Consider the following 16,528-nt stretch of genomic DNA (forward strand, 5'->3'; position numbering starts at 1 on the left):
TTTCATTGAGCACTACTGCATGCCTCGCACTGGGCTAAATCCTTTACACATACTGTGGTTTCCTTACAACAGCCTTACTAGAGAGTGTTCTTCTCCTCAGTCATAAGATAGGAAACTGAGGCACAGACTAACTGCCCCAGTCCAGGTGACACTGCCAGAACGTGGCAGAGTCAGGCTCCCAATTAGCCAAACTGGTCTAATGCCAGAGCCCAATCACTGGGCACTCTGCTCTGCTGTCTAGCATGATGACCGGGATGTAGGAGGTGCTCAGTAAGCAACAGCTATCGTGAGACCGGCTTTATTTTCTGCAGGGAGGGGGTGAGGCTCCGAGAGAGTGAGCGACCTGAGCCCAGGTCTCTGAACTCTAGCTCATCTGTGGGACAAGAGGTGGGCTCCCAAGACCTGCATGTTCTTTGAGAAAACAGTGGGGGGAGTCTGTTCTCCACATCTCAGGCACTGGGAGACACTGCAAGATGGGGGAAGGAGAGTGGAGAGCCCACTTACCCACAATCACCCAACGGCTCTTGACAGCCGACCACAGGACCCAGTGGTGAAGCAGCTCCTGCAGCTGGGCAATGAGCTGCCCCCGGCTGCTCCCGTTGGGGGCCTGCCGCAGGCCCTCGGGGGGCACAGACACCAGGGACACATCTCCCAGCTCCAGCGACACTGCCAGGGCAGAGCAGCGGCCTGTCAGAGGGCTGGCCCAGAAGTGGGTCAAGCCCCCCTGGTCCACACCCCCTCCAGGGAAGCTCAGATGCTTGACGGGGATCCTCCCAGGTGTCTCATCCCGCCCCCACCTCAGGACCAGCTGGTCCTCACACCAGCTCGTCAAGGTACTTCCCCTGGCAGAGGCGGCGCCTGGGTCCCCCAGGTTCAGCGGCAGGCCCGCACCCCCTCTCACCTGGCTCCTCCTCCACACTCAGCAGGGGGATGTCATCATCCAGGTAGGGCATGGGGCCTTGTGCGGGCCCACCCCCAGCCCGCTCAGGAGCCGTGAACACATCCCCAGGGAAGTGTGGGGAACTCCTGCGGCCGCACTTCTGGTTGCAGCTGCGGAAAGAGTTGGGGAAGGGTGAGTCCTGGGAATCCAGGCTACATGTCAACCAGGCATCACACTGCTGCTGACAACCCACAGGACACGCCTCACAGGCTTCCAGGAGCCTGTGTCTGAATTCTCACCAGTGTCATCTCCCCCAGGGCCCTCAGGTACCATAGTTCCTCTGGGGAGGCAAATGGTGACAGTAGCCATCACTAGGGACAGCGGATGATGGCACGCAGCTGTCCAAGCATCGAGGTGACCAGAGCAGGGGGATCACGCCTGTGCTGTCGAGTGCCCGGGGCCCTGAGACCAGGGGGATGGGGAAGCGGGGCTGGGCTGAGTGTGCAGCTGAGGTGAATGTGGGGGACCAAGGCTCACCCTGGAGACTGGGGACAAGAACAGCACACAGGGCGAATGTGCCAGAGAGTGAGCTAGAGCTCCTCATGGATTCTCTCATTAATCCCCACAGGGTTGTATGTACCCATTTTATAGAACAGGAAACTGAGGTGCAGAGAGGTTAAGCAACATGTCCAAAGGTCCACAGTTCCTGGGCAAGGAGGCTGAGGCTGCATCCCCTACCCCAGACTGGGGGAAGGGACAGGGTGGGCTTAGTTGGTGTCTTTGTAGAAATTAGGAAAAAGGAGCCTTTTACCCAAGACACTTTGCTTCTATGTCACAAAACTGTCATAGAAACAGTCAAATCTGAATGACCACAGTGCAGACGACTGTGCCTCAGCTCGAGGGCTCTTGTGCAGTGCCCAACCTGAACCACCATACGTAGAGACCCTGAAGCAAAGGTATGTGTGGGAGAGCTAAGGAGTCCTTCCTAGGCCTTAATCTGAGTTCCCTGCTGGCCTCTCATCTCCTTCCTGCCCCTCGTCTCACCCTGGTCAAGTGGACACTGTCATGGACCCCTGACAATCCTGCATTTGCATGCCCTGCACCAAGGCCAGACCCTCTATCAGTCCCTAGTACTCCCAACCCAGACAGCCACTCAGGCCAGATTCCATTTGACCACCATGCCCCCTGCCCTGACCCTGCTGACTTGGCCCACAAGACTCTAAGCTCTCTACCTTCAGCCGCAGCAGCTCTGGACTGATCCAATCAACTTCACACCTGGCTCACTGGGTCTAAATACTGTTCCTTTTTCAAGATGAGGACCCAGAGGACATTTAACGTGGTGGCTAGTATGGGATCCAGAGTCAGATTCAGTTCAGTCTAAATCTTGGCTCTGCTGCCTATTAAATGGGTGACTTTGAGAAAGCTGCCCAGCCTCTCCAAGCCTTTGCCTCCTTGTCTGTAAAATGGGCAAAATAAGAGGACCCAGCTCGTAGGGTCCCTGGGGATGGCAGTAAGATCTGTACAAAAGCACTCTGCCCACTTCCTGGTACACAGTAGGTGACCAAATGTAACTATTAGACAAGAGTGCACAGAAGTGCCCAGCAGAGGATGGGGCATACAGAAGGTGCCCAGTAGTGAATCACGAGGCTTTTGGGAGAGAGGATGGTGTGCTGAATGGCCCCCCAAGGGCCTGTTATGGCTATTCCGTGAGAGCAGGACACAGCCCCTGTGCCTCCCTCACCCGCCCGGCTTACCTGGTCTGGCAGGCACTCTCCAGCGGTGCCATGTAAAGGCTCCAGATGCCCAGGGCCGCGGGCATGGTGAAGAGCACTGCCAGCCAGCAGCAGGACACGATCAGAGACATGAACAGGCCGAAGTCGTGGACAGCTGGGATCTGGCGATGGAAAGGTGGGGGCGATGGGAGGGGATCAGGCCTGGAGCCCAAGGAGCCCAGGGACTCTGCAGCACTGGGCCCTGACCACCCCCAGACTGAGGCAGGATGCGGAGGCCGAGGTTGCTGGAATGAAGGCACTGGCCTAGGAGGATGTCAGAGGAAGAGTCCAGCCTCTGGTCGACACTGCAGCTCTCTGCCCGGAACAGTGCCCGGCACAGAGCAAGCTTTCTATAACTCATTACAGGAAGGACAGAGGAAGACACACACTGTCAGGGCAGGGCACATGTTAGCAGAGGGGACGGGAGAGAAAGCTGCCACAGGGTGAGCCCCAGGAATGTCAGGGGGACCTGAGCAGGGTGTGGCAGTCAGAAGGAAGCTGCAGCCAACAAGCAGACAGGCCTTCCTTCACTGTCTGTGGAACACTTTCACAAGCATCTCATTCCAGTCTCTGATGATCCACACGTGAGGAGAGTGAGGCTCACAGAAGTTAAACAAGCTGCCTAAGGTCACACAGTCAGAAAATTGCCGAGGAGGGAGGGGAACCCAGCTCAGCTTGTTTTCTGGGCGTGGTTCTCTAGTAAAGCATCTCCAGAGCATCTAGTGGTTTCTAGACAGGATCCTTAGCCCAGGTCATAAGACCTCTCAGACTCAGACAGGTTCACTGCATTTCAGGCTCTGTTGGCACTCAGGACCTGTCCTAGGATCCTTCTCCTGAGCCCAGCTCAGACAGGAAGGAGTGTGGGGCCAGCGAGAGGAAAGTGCATATGAGGGATAACAATGCAGTATGCAGCTGGTGGGTGGAGAGGGCGCTGGACTGGGGTCAGGAGTCATGGTCAGGCTTACCATGTATCAGCTGGGGGACCTTTGGAAACAACTGCTAAATGCCCTTCAGGGCCGAGGGTGGCTTATCAGTAATAAGCATCAATAAGAAACACAATTTGTATTACTAGAATCCTCCCATTTGTTAAGTTCTGGTGATGGTGATTAGTAACAAAAATGGACTCTAGGGACGTGGCAAGTACCTTGAGGCGGAGGCTGCGTGGCCCCAAGAGAAGGGGTGGGTGGGAAGAGCGGAGACCAGGGTCCAGGTATGCATGGGCGGGGGCGGGGGGCAGGGGACGCCAGGCCAGGCTGGAGGGCCGGCTCCCACCTGGGAGAAGACGTTAGCCGCATAGGCGGCGGCCGTGGTCAGCGAGGTGAAGAAGGTGGCCTTGCCCGCTGTCTGGATGGTGTGGATCATCCGCAGTTGAGGGTCTTCCAGGTGGGTGGCCTGGCGGTAGGTGTTGATGAACACAAAGACGTCGTCCACGCCTACAGGAGGGGGCCAGGCCAGCCGGGTTACTCTGCTGTCTCAAGGTCAGATCCAACCTCGGCCATGAACCCAAGCCCCACCCTCATGCTGCATGGCCCCCTCCCTCACCAGAACTAGACCCCTTCCTCCAAATCTTCACCACCCCTCGCCTTTCCCACCATGCTTAACCTTCACCCAGCATATCCACCCACTCTTTCCACCTCTGGGGGGGTTCCACCCAGCATATGCCAAGAATCACTCACCACTCACACTCTACCCACCCTCCACCCCAAGTCCAAGGCTCTGAGGTTGGAGAGAGGACTTTTGAGAGCCCCCATGGAAGCCAGACTTTTGCATCCTGTAAAAGGCCCTTTGGGGGTCATATTCCCAAGTGGGAGGCCCATATCCGTGGCAACAGAATCAACTCACCGATGCCCACTATCACAAAGGCAGCCACCCCATTGAGGATGCCCAGGTACTGGATACCGAAGACCACATGATACAGGAAGAGTGCCACCAGGCAACTGAGGCCGATGCTGGCGATCCCGAAGAAGGACAGGAACACTGCGCAGGGCAAGCCGCGGGGGATGGAGCGGGGGACCCAACAGAACACAGCCTTTCAGCGTCTCTGGCCCCGGCTGGGCCCTGCCTCATATACCTTCATCCCCAGGGGCACCTTCACCGCCCCATCCGAGCCCAGCATAGTTCTCCATCCCAGAGAAGGTGCCGGGCAGGAGGCCTGAGTAGCAGATGAACCCTTGTTGCCTAAGTCAGGTTGTTCACGGGCCCTCATCTTTTCAGAGCTTACTTCACATGCTAGTAGGAAATTATTATATTTCTAACATCTGTCACCCCAATAAATTAGAGGTTCCACGGAGGGAGGAAGTACATCTGTGATGTTCACTACTAGAACACTGGCACCTGAGAGCATCTGGCACATAGTTGGTGCCCGGTTAATATTTGTTATGTGGATGAGTGAATGTCTTTTCCATTTTTGAAGGTATGACCAATCTCTCATTCACTTGGCCAATGAAGAGTACCTCTATATATGCAGAAAGAAGCAGCTAGGGTGCATGGGGAAGGGGCGGTGGAAAAGTGAACTGGGAGTCTAATGGCAGCTCACCTGAGACTTTAAAACAGGCTAAGGATGAGACTTCCCTAGCAGTGGTCCAGCACTTGGGAAGCTACCTTCCAGTGCAGGGGACACAGGTTTGATCCCTGGTTGGGGAACTAAGATCCCACATGCCACAGGGCAACTAAGTCGGTGTGTGTTAACTACTGAGCCCATGTGCTCTGGAGCTCATGCACCATCAACTAGAGAGCCCTTTGTACAACTATAGAGAAGCCCGTGAGCTGCAGCAAACAATTTATACTGCAACAAAAGATCCCGTGCGACACAATGAGGATCCCACAGTTCACAACTAAGACCTGTTACAGTCAAATAAATAAATACTAAATAATAATAATAAACAGGCTAAGGAATAATCCATAAAGTGTCCAATACTCCAGACTCCACAGAACTTATCAACAAGAAAAAGACTGTCAAAGAAAAGTTCAACTGTAGGAGGTGTTGGGGGAGCGGGCCCTGGGGCATGGCCCAGTCTGCCTCTGCATCTCAGTCTCCCTGCCCAGGGTTAGAAGGTGATGTCTGAGCAGCTGTCCCACCGCCAGCTCTGAGAGAGTGGATTCAAGCCCATTTCTGGCATTCCTGAGCAGGAAGGCTTTGTCCAGAGAGAAGCACTCTGGGAGCAACGAAGGGGCTGGCTCCACGTGGGGCCACTGGAGAAACTGTACCTGAGCAGGAGGTGAGAACGTAGACGAGGGCCGCGATGCAGCTGCTGCTGATAAAGGCCAGGAGCATGTCGTTGTTGAAGGTTCTGCGAACCTCATAATCAAAGAGGTCTGTGCCCCCATACAGGACCTGGACTTTGCTGGGGAGGGAGGACACAGAGGGAGGAAAGACAGAGTGGATCAGAGATGGAGGAGGACCACGAACCACCATACACCTCCTCAGTGGCTCTTTATCTTGGTTGTACATTATGATCACCTGGCGGCTTTCAAGAATCCTGATGTCCAGGTCATACTCTAGACAAGCGAAACTAGCATGTCTCGGTGGGACTGAATTATCAGTGAGGTTGAGCTTGCTGCTCCACACAGACAATAGTCAGTTATAGCTGAATTCTATGTCATTCTCAATTATCCTCAATTCTCAATTGTTCACAGCAAAATTCTAAATTCAAATCAGCTTCCAGATACTCAGTCTTACAGTGCTACTCAGTGTCCATTTAACAAAAGCTATTAGAAAAACTTAACCAAGTTGGTGAAGTTGATTTTTAAAATACCAAGATGGGTGAGATCTGTTCCTGGTCAAGATGGAGTAACAAGATGAAATCTACATTTCCTTTCCTGTGAAACTAACAATAAAAAAAAAGAGAGAGAGAGAGAAAATACATGAAAAAAGATTCTGGACATGACAACAAAGAATGGTGATCTCTAAGAGATGAGAAATAATATGGACTTTATGATCACTCTGACTTACTGGCTTGAGAAAGTTTCCAGGCTTTGGTACATCCTAATATATGGTGCAATGGAAAAGAACCTGCCTGCCAATGCAGGAGACACAAGAGACACAGGTTCAATCACTGGGTCAGGAAGATTCCCCTGGAGTACAAAATGGCAACCCACTCCAGTATTCTTGCCTGGAAAATTCCATGGACAGAGAAGCCTGGCTGGCTACAGCCCATGGGGTCACAAAGAGACACAAATGAGTGAATGAGCAAGCAATATATGGGTTAACAGACATCTTAAAAGAGCATGAAAGTTTTCCAAACTTGATGAAAATGATAAACCCCTTGATTCAAAAAGCTTGAGCAGCAGACCCCACGCACAAAAAATCGTAAATAAAACAACAATGCACATCATAATCAAATTGCTCAAAATAAGTGACCAAGATAAAATCTTAAAAGCAGACTGAGGAAAAAAGATGCATTATGCACAGAGGAACGAAAGTAAGAATGACAGGAAATTTCCCTTCAGAAACAACGCAAGTGAGAAGACAATGGGGCAAGACCCTTCACCGATGGAGGAAAAAAGTCAGCCCAGAATTCTAGAATTTGAAATGTATATTTCAAAAACAAAGGTAAAATAAAGATTTTTTTTTTCAGTATACAAAACCGAAAAGAATTCATCTTCAGTACACCTTCACTACAAGAGATGTTAAAGGAAATCCTTCAGGGAGAAGGCAAATTATTACAAACAGAAATACACATCTACACAAAGGAATAAAAAGGACTAGAGATGGTAACAACATGAATAAGTATATAAAAATTTCTCATGACATAAATTTTTTAAAATGATGGCTGAGCATTTAAACAGAAATAATAGTAATGTAGTGTGGGGTTTATAACATATATGAAAATAAAATATATGACAACAATAGTATAAAGGTCAGGAGGAAGGAAATGGTGGTATACTATTCATATATAGTATACACCATACCTGAAGTGGTTTAACATCATTTGAAGGTACACTGATAACTTAAGGATGAACCCTGAAGCAACCACTAAATTAAATATTTATAGCTAAAAAAAACAAAGGAAATAAAATGGAATAATAAAAAATTCTCAGTCCAAAAGAAGGCAGAAGAGAAGAAAAAGGAACTAAGAATATATGGGGAAAAGAGAATAAAATAAAACTGTCTTAAGTCTAACCATGTTAACAACATACTAACTGTAAAAGGTCTCAGTTTAGTTCAGTCCCTCAGTCGTGTCCAACTCTTTGCGACTCCATGGACTGCAATACGCCAGGTTTCCCTGTCCATCAGTAACTCCCAGAGCTTACTCAAACTCATGTCCATAGAGTTGGTGATGCCATCCAACCATCTCATCCTCTGTTGTCACCTTCTCCTCCTGCCTTCAATCTTTCCCAGCATCAGGGTCTTTTCCAACGAGTCGGTTCTTCGCATCAGGTGGCCAAGGTATTGGAGTTTCAGCTTCAGCATCAGTCCTTCCAATGAATATTTAGAACTGATTTCCTTTAGGGTGGACTGGTTAGATCTCCTTGCAGTCCAAGGGACTCTCGAGAGTCTTATCTAACACCACAGTTCAAAAGCATCAATTCTTTGGGGCTAAGCTTTCTTCATAGACCAACTCTCACATCCATACATGACCACTGAAAAAGCAAATTTCTTGAAGAAACCTCTAGTCTTTCCCATTCTATTATTTTCCTCTATTTCTTTGCATTGATCACTGAGGAAGGCTTTCTTATCTGTCCTTGCTATTCTTTGGAACTCTGCATTCAAATGGGTATATCTTTCCTTTTCTCCTTTGCCTTTAGCTTCTCTTCTTTTCTCAGCTATTTGTAAGGCCTCCTCAGACAACCATTTGGCCTTTATGCATTTCTTTTTCTTGGGGATGGTCTTGATCACTGCCTCTTGTAAAAGGTTTAAATATCCCAAATAAAAGGCAGAGGCAGTCAGATTAGATTAAAAAATCAAGACCCAGCTGCCTACAAGAAATTCATGTTCAATGTTGACACAAATAGGTTAAAAATAAAAGTACAGAAAAAAGTACCATGCTGACATGGATCAAAAGAAACCCGGAGTGGTTACATTAATAATAAATGAAATAAATTTCAGGGCAAAGAATATTACTAGAAATAAAGAAAGTCATTTAAAAATTATAAAGGGCTCAGTTTGTTAAAAGAATGCAACAATACTAATTGCTTTGGACCTAATAACAGAGCTTTAAAATACATGAAGCAAAAACTGACAGAAATGAAAAAAGAAATAGACAAACCTGCAATCATAGTTGGCCATTTCAAAACTCCTTTCTCACTAACTGCTAGAACAATTAGACAGAAGATCAGTATGGATACAGAAGACTTGAACAACACAATCAACCAACCTGACTTAATCGACATTTATAGAACACTCCACCCAACAACAGCAGAATACATTTAAGTGCACAGGGAACATTCGTCAGGACAAACCACACTCTAGACCATAAAATAAGACTCAGAAAATTTAGAATAACTTAACTCATAAAAAGTATGTTCTATGACCACAATGGAATTAAATAAAAAATTAGTGACAAAACACTACCTGGGAAATTCCTAAACATTTGTAGACTAACAAACTTTTAAATAATATTAGGATCAAAGAAGAGATCAAAAGGGAAAATTGAGAGTATTTCGAATTGAGTGAAAATAAAAGCACATGTCAAAATGTGTGAGATGTGCTAAAATGATGCTTAAGGGGAATTTTATAGCAATAAACACCTGTATTAGAAAAGAATACAGTTTTCAAATCAATGACCTCAGCTTCTGCTGCAAGAAAGCAAAACAAGAGAAAATTATACATAATGTAAGTGGAAGAAGGGAAATAATGTAGATCAGAGTATAAGTATATAAACAAACAAACAGACAATAAATATCAAAGAAACCAAAATCTAGCTCGTTGAGAGGACCAATAAGATTGATAAATTTCTAGCCAGACTGATCATGAAAAAAGGAGATAAGACACACATGAAGGAGGTGACACCACTACAGTTTAAGTAAGTATTCAAAGATAATAAGGGAATATTTATTATGAATTACCTTGCACCAACAAATTTTTACCATTTAAATGAAGTGGACAAATTTCATGACATATACTACCAAAGCTTGTGTAAGAATATAGAAATAACTTTAATAGCCTTACAAAACTGTTAGTTGCTCAGTGGTGTCTGACTCTTTGCAACCCCACGGACTACAGCCTGCCAGGCCCCTCTGTCCATGGAATTCTCCAGGCAAGAATATTGGAGTGGGTAGCCATTCACTTCTCCAGGGGATTTTCCTGACCCCAGGATCAAATCCGGGTCTCCCACATTATGGGCAGATTCTTTACCGTCTGAGCCACTAGGGAAGCTCTATATGTATATTTAAAAATTGAATTTGTAGGGACTTCCCTAGCAATCCAGTGGTTAAGACTCTGTACTTTCATTGCAGGGGGCACAGGTTTGATCCCTGGTTGGGAAATAATACCCTCCATGCTACATGGCATGGCCCAAAACTTTTTTTTAATTAAAAAAAAAAAATTGAATTTGTAGTTAAAACCTTCCGCTAAAGAAAACTCCAGATTCAGATAGTTTCATTGATAAATTCCACCAAACATTTAAGGAAGAGTAATACCAGTTCCATACAAACCTTCCAGAAAACTGAAGACAATATTTCCCACCTCATTCTGGAAGATATTTTGATATCAAAATCAAACAAAGATACTACAAGAAAACTACAGCCCAGTATCCATCATTAACATGCCAATGAATAAAGAATACAAATAGAATCTAACACTATATAAAAAGGATAATCCCAAGGGGAATCTGCCCAGGAGCAAGGATGGTTTAAACTTTAATACTCAATTAATATAATTCATCATATTAAACTAAAAATGAAAAATATATGTTCTCTCTCTAGATGCAGAAAAATATTTGGGAAAAATCCAATATTTATTACTGATTTAAAAAAAAAATTTATCAGCAAATTAGGAATAGAAGGGAACTTCCTTAATCTGATAAGAGACATTTACAAAAACACCTACAGACTTCAGTCAGGGATAATGAAAGGTTGTCCATTCTCATCACTTTCATTCAACATTGTATTGGAGGTTCTAGCCAGTGCATTCAGGCAAGAGAAAGAAGTAAAAGAAATCCAAATTGGAAAGGAAGAAGTAAAACTGTCTTTATTAGCAAAAGACATGATTGATTATGTAGAAAATTAAATGAAATCTATGAAGAAATTTCTAGAACTTATAAAGGAGCTTATCAAGGTTGCAGGACCCAAAGTCAATTATATTTCTATATGTTGAATTGGCCAAAATGTTCATTTGGGATTTCCATGGTATTGTTGTTGTTCAGTCACAAAGTCTTGTTTGACTCTTTGTGAACCCATGGACTGCAGCACACCAGGCTTCCCTGTCCTTCACTATCTCCCAGAGTTTATTCAAATTTATGTCCACTGAGTTGGTGATGCTATCTAACCATCTCATCCTCTGCCACCCTCTTCTCTTCCTGCCCTTAATCCTTCCAGTATCAGGGTCTTTTCCAATGAGTCGGTTCTTTGCATCAGGTGGCCAAAATATTGGAGCTTCAGTTTCAGCATCAGTCCTTCCAATGAATATACAGCGTTGATTTTTTTTTTTGATTTATTGATTTGATCTCCTTGCAGTCCAAGGGACTCTCAAGAGTCTTCTCTAGCATCACAGTTCAAAAGCATCAATTCTTTAGCACTCAGCTTTCTTTATGGTCCAACTCTCACATCCATACATGGTATGGAAAAACCCCAAAGAACTTTTTGGTCACCCCAATAGAAGCAACTAACAACTGGTATACTTTCAACTAACAAGGAAATTTTTAAAAATATCATTTACAGTAGAATAAGAATGAAATAGGGACAAATCTGACAAAAGATATCAGATTCACCAGGTTAATTTGATCATGAGACTCAATACTGTTAAGATGTCATTTCTCCTCAAATTGATCCAAGTATTTGACATAAACATAATCAGGATCCCAGTGGACTTTTATTTAGGGAAATGGATAAGCTGCTTCTAAAATTCATAGGAAAGGAATTCCCTGGAAGTCCAGTGGTTAGTTTTCTGTACTTCCGTTGCAGGGGGCACAGGTTCCAACCTGGTCAGGGAGCTAAGCTCCTGCATGCATGGCCAAAAAAAAAAAAAGAAAGAAAGAAAGAAAATGAACCAACCATTAAGAAACAATAAATAAATAACATAAAATAAAATTCACAGGGAAATGTAAAGGCCACAGAATAACTAATATAACTTTGAAAAAGAACAAAAAGTTGGAAGACCAACACTTGGACAAGACATGGCATAAAGCTACCATAATCAAGACAGTGTAATACCAATGTGTAAATAAAATTTAAAAAATTGGTTGATGGAACAGAACAGAGTCCAGAAACAGACCCACATATATACGGACAAAAGACTTTTGTCCAAGATTCTAAGTCAATTCAGTGAAGAAGGAATGATATTTTAAACAAATGATGCTGGAACAACTGGATATCCATATAAAACAATAAATACCAGCACCTTATGCTACATATAAAGTATATGTAGTATATGTCTTACAACATATACAAAGATGAACTAAAAATGGAATATCACAGAACTAAATGTAAAGCCAGTATTAAAATAGTCAAAAAATCTAAATAGTTCACCAACAAAGACAAATGGATGTCAAATAAGCATGTGAACATCACTAGGAAGTACAGAAATCCAAGTTAAAATCACAGTGAGATATCACTACACAGAATAGCTAATTTAGACTTTTTGAACTGACCATGGACTTCCCTGGTGGCTCAGATGGTAAAGACTATGCCTGTGGTGAAGGAGACCCAGGTTCAATCCCTGGGTCAGGAAGAACCCCTGGAGAGGAGTCAGGTGGGCTATGGTCCATGGGGTCGCAAAGAGTTGGACAGGACTGACTGACTAACACTTTCACTTTCAAACTGACCATACCAAGTGTTACAGAGTTTGTGGAGGAACTGGAATTCTTATATACTGGCTGAGAATGTAAAATGGTACAATCAATTTGGAAAACAATCTGACAGTTTCTTAAAAAGTTAAACTCACATGGGGGCTTCCCTGGAAGTTCAGTGGTTAAGACTTTGCCTTCCAGTGCAGTGGGTGTAGATTCAAGCCCTGGTGGGGGAGCTCAAAAATCACAGACCTTGCGGCCAAAAAACCAAAGCATAAAACGGAAGGAGTATTGTAACAATTTCAATAAAGATTTTAAACAAATGATCCACATAAAAAAAAAATCTTAAAAAAATACATTCATGGTTTTTTAAAAAAAGTTAAACATACACCTATCGTATGACCTAGTCATACCACTCCCAGATATTTATCTGAGACAAATGAAGGCATTTGTTCACACAAAGGCTTTGTAACATCTCTATCTACAATAGCCAAACCTGGAAATAACCCAAATATCCATAAACAAGTGAGTGGATGAACAAAAGTTGGCATCTCCACACAATGATACTACTCAGCACTCAAAAAGAATAAACTGTCAATACATGCAACAACATGGATACAATTCAAAACAATTAGGCTGAGTGAATGAGATCAGTCAAAACTGTGCATTCTATATGATGCCATATATACAAAATTAGAAAATGAAAACCAATATATAGTGATAGAAAAGAGAAAGTGGTCCTGGGGTGAAATGGGAAGGAAGGTGAGGCAGGATGGAGTGACTGTCAAAGGAACATGAGTAAACTTCTGAGGGTGATGGATCCATTCATTAACTTGATCGTGATAAAGGTTTCATAGTGTATACATGGGTCAAAACTAATCAAATTGTAAATGTTAAATATATGCACTTAGTGTATATCAACTCAAAGCTGTTTTAAAAAGTCAAACAGGACATTTACAAAAAATGTAGAAGAGATCTTTGAATTGACTACTTTTTTGAATTAAATTCAACAAAGGGTTAATTGAGCTTTCATTAGAATAGAAAACTGAAAGTTTGGTCAATTGTTCATTCATTCATTCATTTGTATAGCATTTATAGAACATCTTCTAGGTTCTGGGTCCTATTTTAGTTTCCAGCTATAGAAAGACATAGGCCCAAACGTCTACTCTTGAGTAGAAAGGAATAGCTCAAGCAAGACCAATATTCCTGCTTAGAACTACTAAGAAATCAAATAAAATTGAGAAATCATCTATTTGATGACATTAGAGATTTCCTGAAGCAATGAAACTAGAGAGCTGAGACTCCAGAAAGGGAAGAACCTACAAAAGATAAGCTTCCCTTCCACGCTTTGTTTACCCTGGAGGTATCTGCTGATTCCGAACGCAGGCAGGAGGCTGAAAATTTAGGCATGGAGTCAGAAAAACTAGCAGAGCTGTGGGTAGAGACTTGCAGACCAGCAAAGCATAAAGCCAGTTCCTTTGGCAGCACTTCTGCCAAATACTGGGACAGTCTAGAGTTTGAGGCTACAAACTTAAGCAGAAAGCCTCAGAAAAACCAGAGGAGAGATATTTTTAGCTCTTTTAAGAGACAAAGCTTAGGGTTTGGAACATGTCAGGGGAAACGGGCTCTGCAGAATACACAAGGCTCTCAGTTGAAAATCCTAGAGAACCAAGGGCAAACTAGATGTATGCTGCGACTTTTCAGGACTACAAACCAGCCTCAACTCTGTGTAACTGCTATTTGTTTAAGGTGATCAGCCACAACTCCAACTGCCTACTGGAGGAAAAGAAAAACTTCCTCTGGAAGAAATAACATCATCTGGACTTCTATGTTTTTACAGACAATATTCAATACTCAGTAAAAATTACCAGGCATACCCACAGGCAGGACCACATGACCAAAAACCAAGTGAAAGAACAGACCACAGGGAAAAAAAAACAAAAGATATCCACAATAACCTAAGCTGGTAAAGAATTCGCCTGCAGTGTGGGAGACCTGGGTTCAATCCCTGGGTTGGGAAGATCCCCTGGAGAAGGGAATATTCCAGTATTCTGGCCTGGAGAATTCCATGGACTGTATGGTCCATGGGGTGGCAAAGAGTTGGACATGACTGAGCTACTTTTACTTTCATCCATAATAACATAACTTAATATGCTTAAGAACACAGAGGAGAATATGAACCAAATAAATTAAATGGTGAAAAATTTCACCAAGGATTTAGATCTATAATAAAGAATTATTGGAAGTCCTCAACAGAAAAACATTAACCTTGAAATCTCAAGAGACATTAAACATTAAATTAGATACAACGGAAGACAGGATCAGTGAATTGGAATATCTAAACCAAAACATGCAAAGCAAAGAAAAACCTGGCAAAGAGGACTGAGAACACATGGGATTCATATAAGATAAGCCATAGGAATGTATTGTACAGCATGGGGAATATAGCCAATATTTTGCAATAACTGTACATGGAGTATAACTTTTAAAATTATATTAAAATTTTTAAATTAAATTTTTTAAATGAAGAAAGTAGCATGCTGATTACCCAGACTCTTCAGCTTATCTTTCCAGCTCCCACCTTTTATTATCATATTCATAAATCAAAGAAAACACATGCGACTGAAAATATCTAACATTTGTGTAGTTAGAATCCTTAAAGGAGATAGGACAGAGAATGGGGTAGAAGCAGTATTTGAAGTCATAATAGCCCAGCAATTTCTAAAAGTGATGAGTTATAAACCAGCAGATTCAAGGTCTGTGCACCTCAAGCAGAACAAATACAAAGAAAACCATATCAAAATACAATAGTAAGATTGTTGAAACCAAAAACAAAGAGAAATCTTAAAAGCAGCCAGGGGGAAAAAAAGACAATTGTTCAAAGGGGCAACAAAAAGATTTACAGCTGACTTTCCCCTCAAAATGATGAAAGTCAAAACACAATGGACTGATATCTTTTAAAGTATTAAAGAAAATAACTGCAAATTCTATACCAGAAGAAATATATTTCAAAAATGAAAGTAAAATAAAGATGCCTTCTAGACAAACAGAGAATTTATCACTAGCAAACCTACACTAAAAAAAAATACTAAAGAGAATTCTTCAGATACAAGAAAAATGATCCCAGAGGGAAACATGAAATTGTAGAAAGTAATGAAGAGCAACAGAAAACATAAATATGTGAGTAAATATGGATTCTGACTGAGTAAAATAAAAATGTAATGTCTTATGAGGTTTAAAATGTATATAGAATTAAAATGCATGTAACAATAAGGCAAAAGACTGAAGGGGCATAAATGCAATGAATGAGTTCTAAGATTCTGGTATTATCAGGGAAGCAGTAAAAGTGATTAATTTGTAGTATTCTTTGTAATAAATCAAGATGTAGGTTGTCATTTCTCAGGTAACAAATAATAGCCTGATTTTTGAAAAAAGATTTTATTGATCTAAAAGAAGGCATTAACGTCAAGACTACAGAGGCCCTGGTTATCACCATTCCCATGAAGCTCTAGGGGGATGGTAAGGGGAAGAGAATTGTTTTTTTTTTTTAACCCAGGACAGGGGTTTTGTCTCAGCAGTTGAATGTATTAAGCAGAAGTTAACTGTTGGTATCTAAAATCTTGAAGCTCCTTCTACAGCCAGCCCTTCCCAGATTCCCAACCCAGCCAAGGACCTTTCCCTTTCCCTTAGATATTCAAAGGTATCTCCAGCCAGCCAGCCAGCCATCCATTCCTCAGACAAAGAGGAATTGTGCTAGGGGCTATGCCTACAGAAAGGAAGCAGGAGCAATCCCAGTCCTCAACAAACTCACACTCTACTGAGAAATAATTAAACCAGAACTTTTTCAGACTTATATATCCAAATAAGTCATCTGCAAACTCTATAGGTCTGGGAAAAGCCTGGATATTCTACATTTTTAACAAGTCTCCAGGTGATGTTAATGCTGATTCGAGCTGCATTTTGAATTACAAGGAATTAAAAAAGTAAAA

General features: G+C 43.2%; 1 protein-coding gene across 1 annotated transcript in view; it reads right to left on the reverse strand.

The window, feature by feature from the left end:
* The window catches only part of DISP3 (dispatched RND transporter family member 3), a 56,744-nt gene that overhangs the window by 15,685 nt on the left and 24,531 nt on the right, over positions 1-16,528 (reverse strand). Inside the window, exons 4-9 of the mRNA XM_043924412.1 lie at positions 5,860-5,996; positions 4,495-4,629; positions 3,925-4,085; positions 2,635-2,774; positions 902-1,050; positions 505-666 (exon numbers count right to left, since the gene is read on the reverse strand). Coding sequence (XP_043780347.1) covers positions 505-666; positions 902-1,050; positions 2,635-2,774; positions 3,925-4,085; positions 4,495-4,629; positions 5,860-5,996 — 884 coding nt within the window. The remainder of the gene's footprint in view (positions 1-504; positions 667-901; positions 1,051-2,634; positions 2,775-3,924; positions 4,086-4,494; positions 4,630-5,859; positions 5,997-16,528) is intronic.

The sequence above is a fragment of the Cervus elaphus genome, chromosome 14, assembly GCF_910594005.1.
Source record: "Cervus elaphus chromosome 14, mCerEla1.1, whole genome shotgun sequence".
Taxonomy (NCBI): domain Eukaryota; kingdom Metazoa; phylum Chordata; class Mammalia; order Artiodactyla; family Cervidae; genus Cervus; species Cervus elaphus.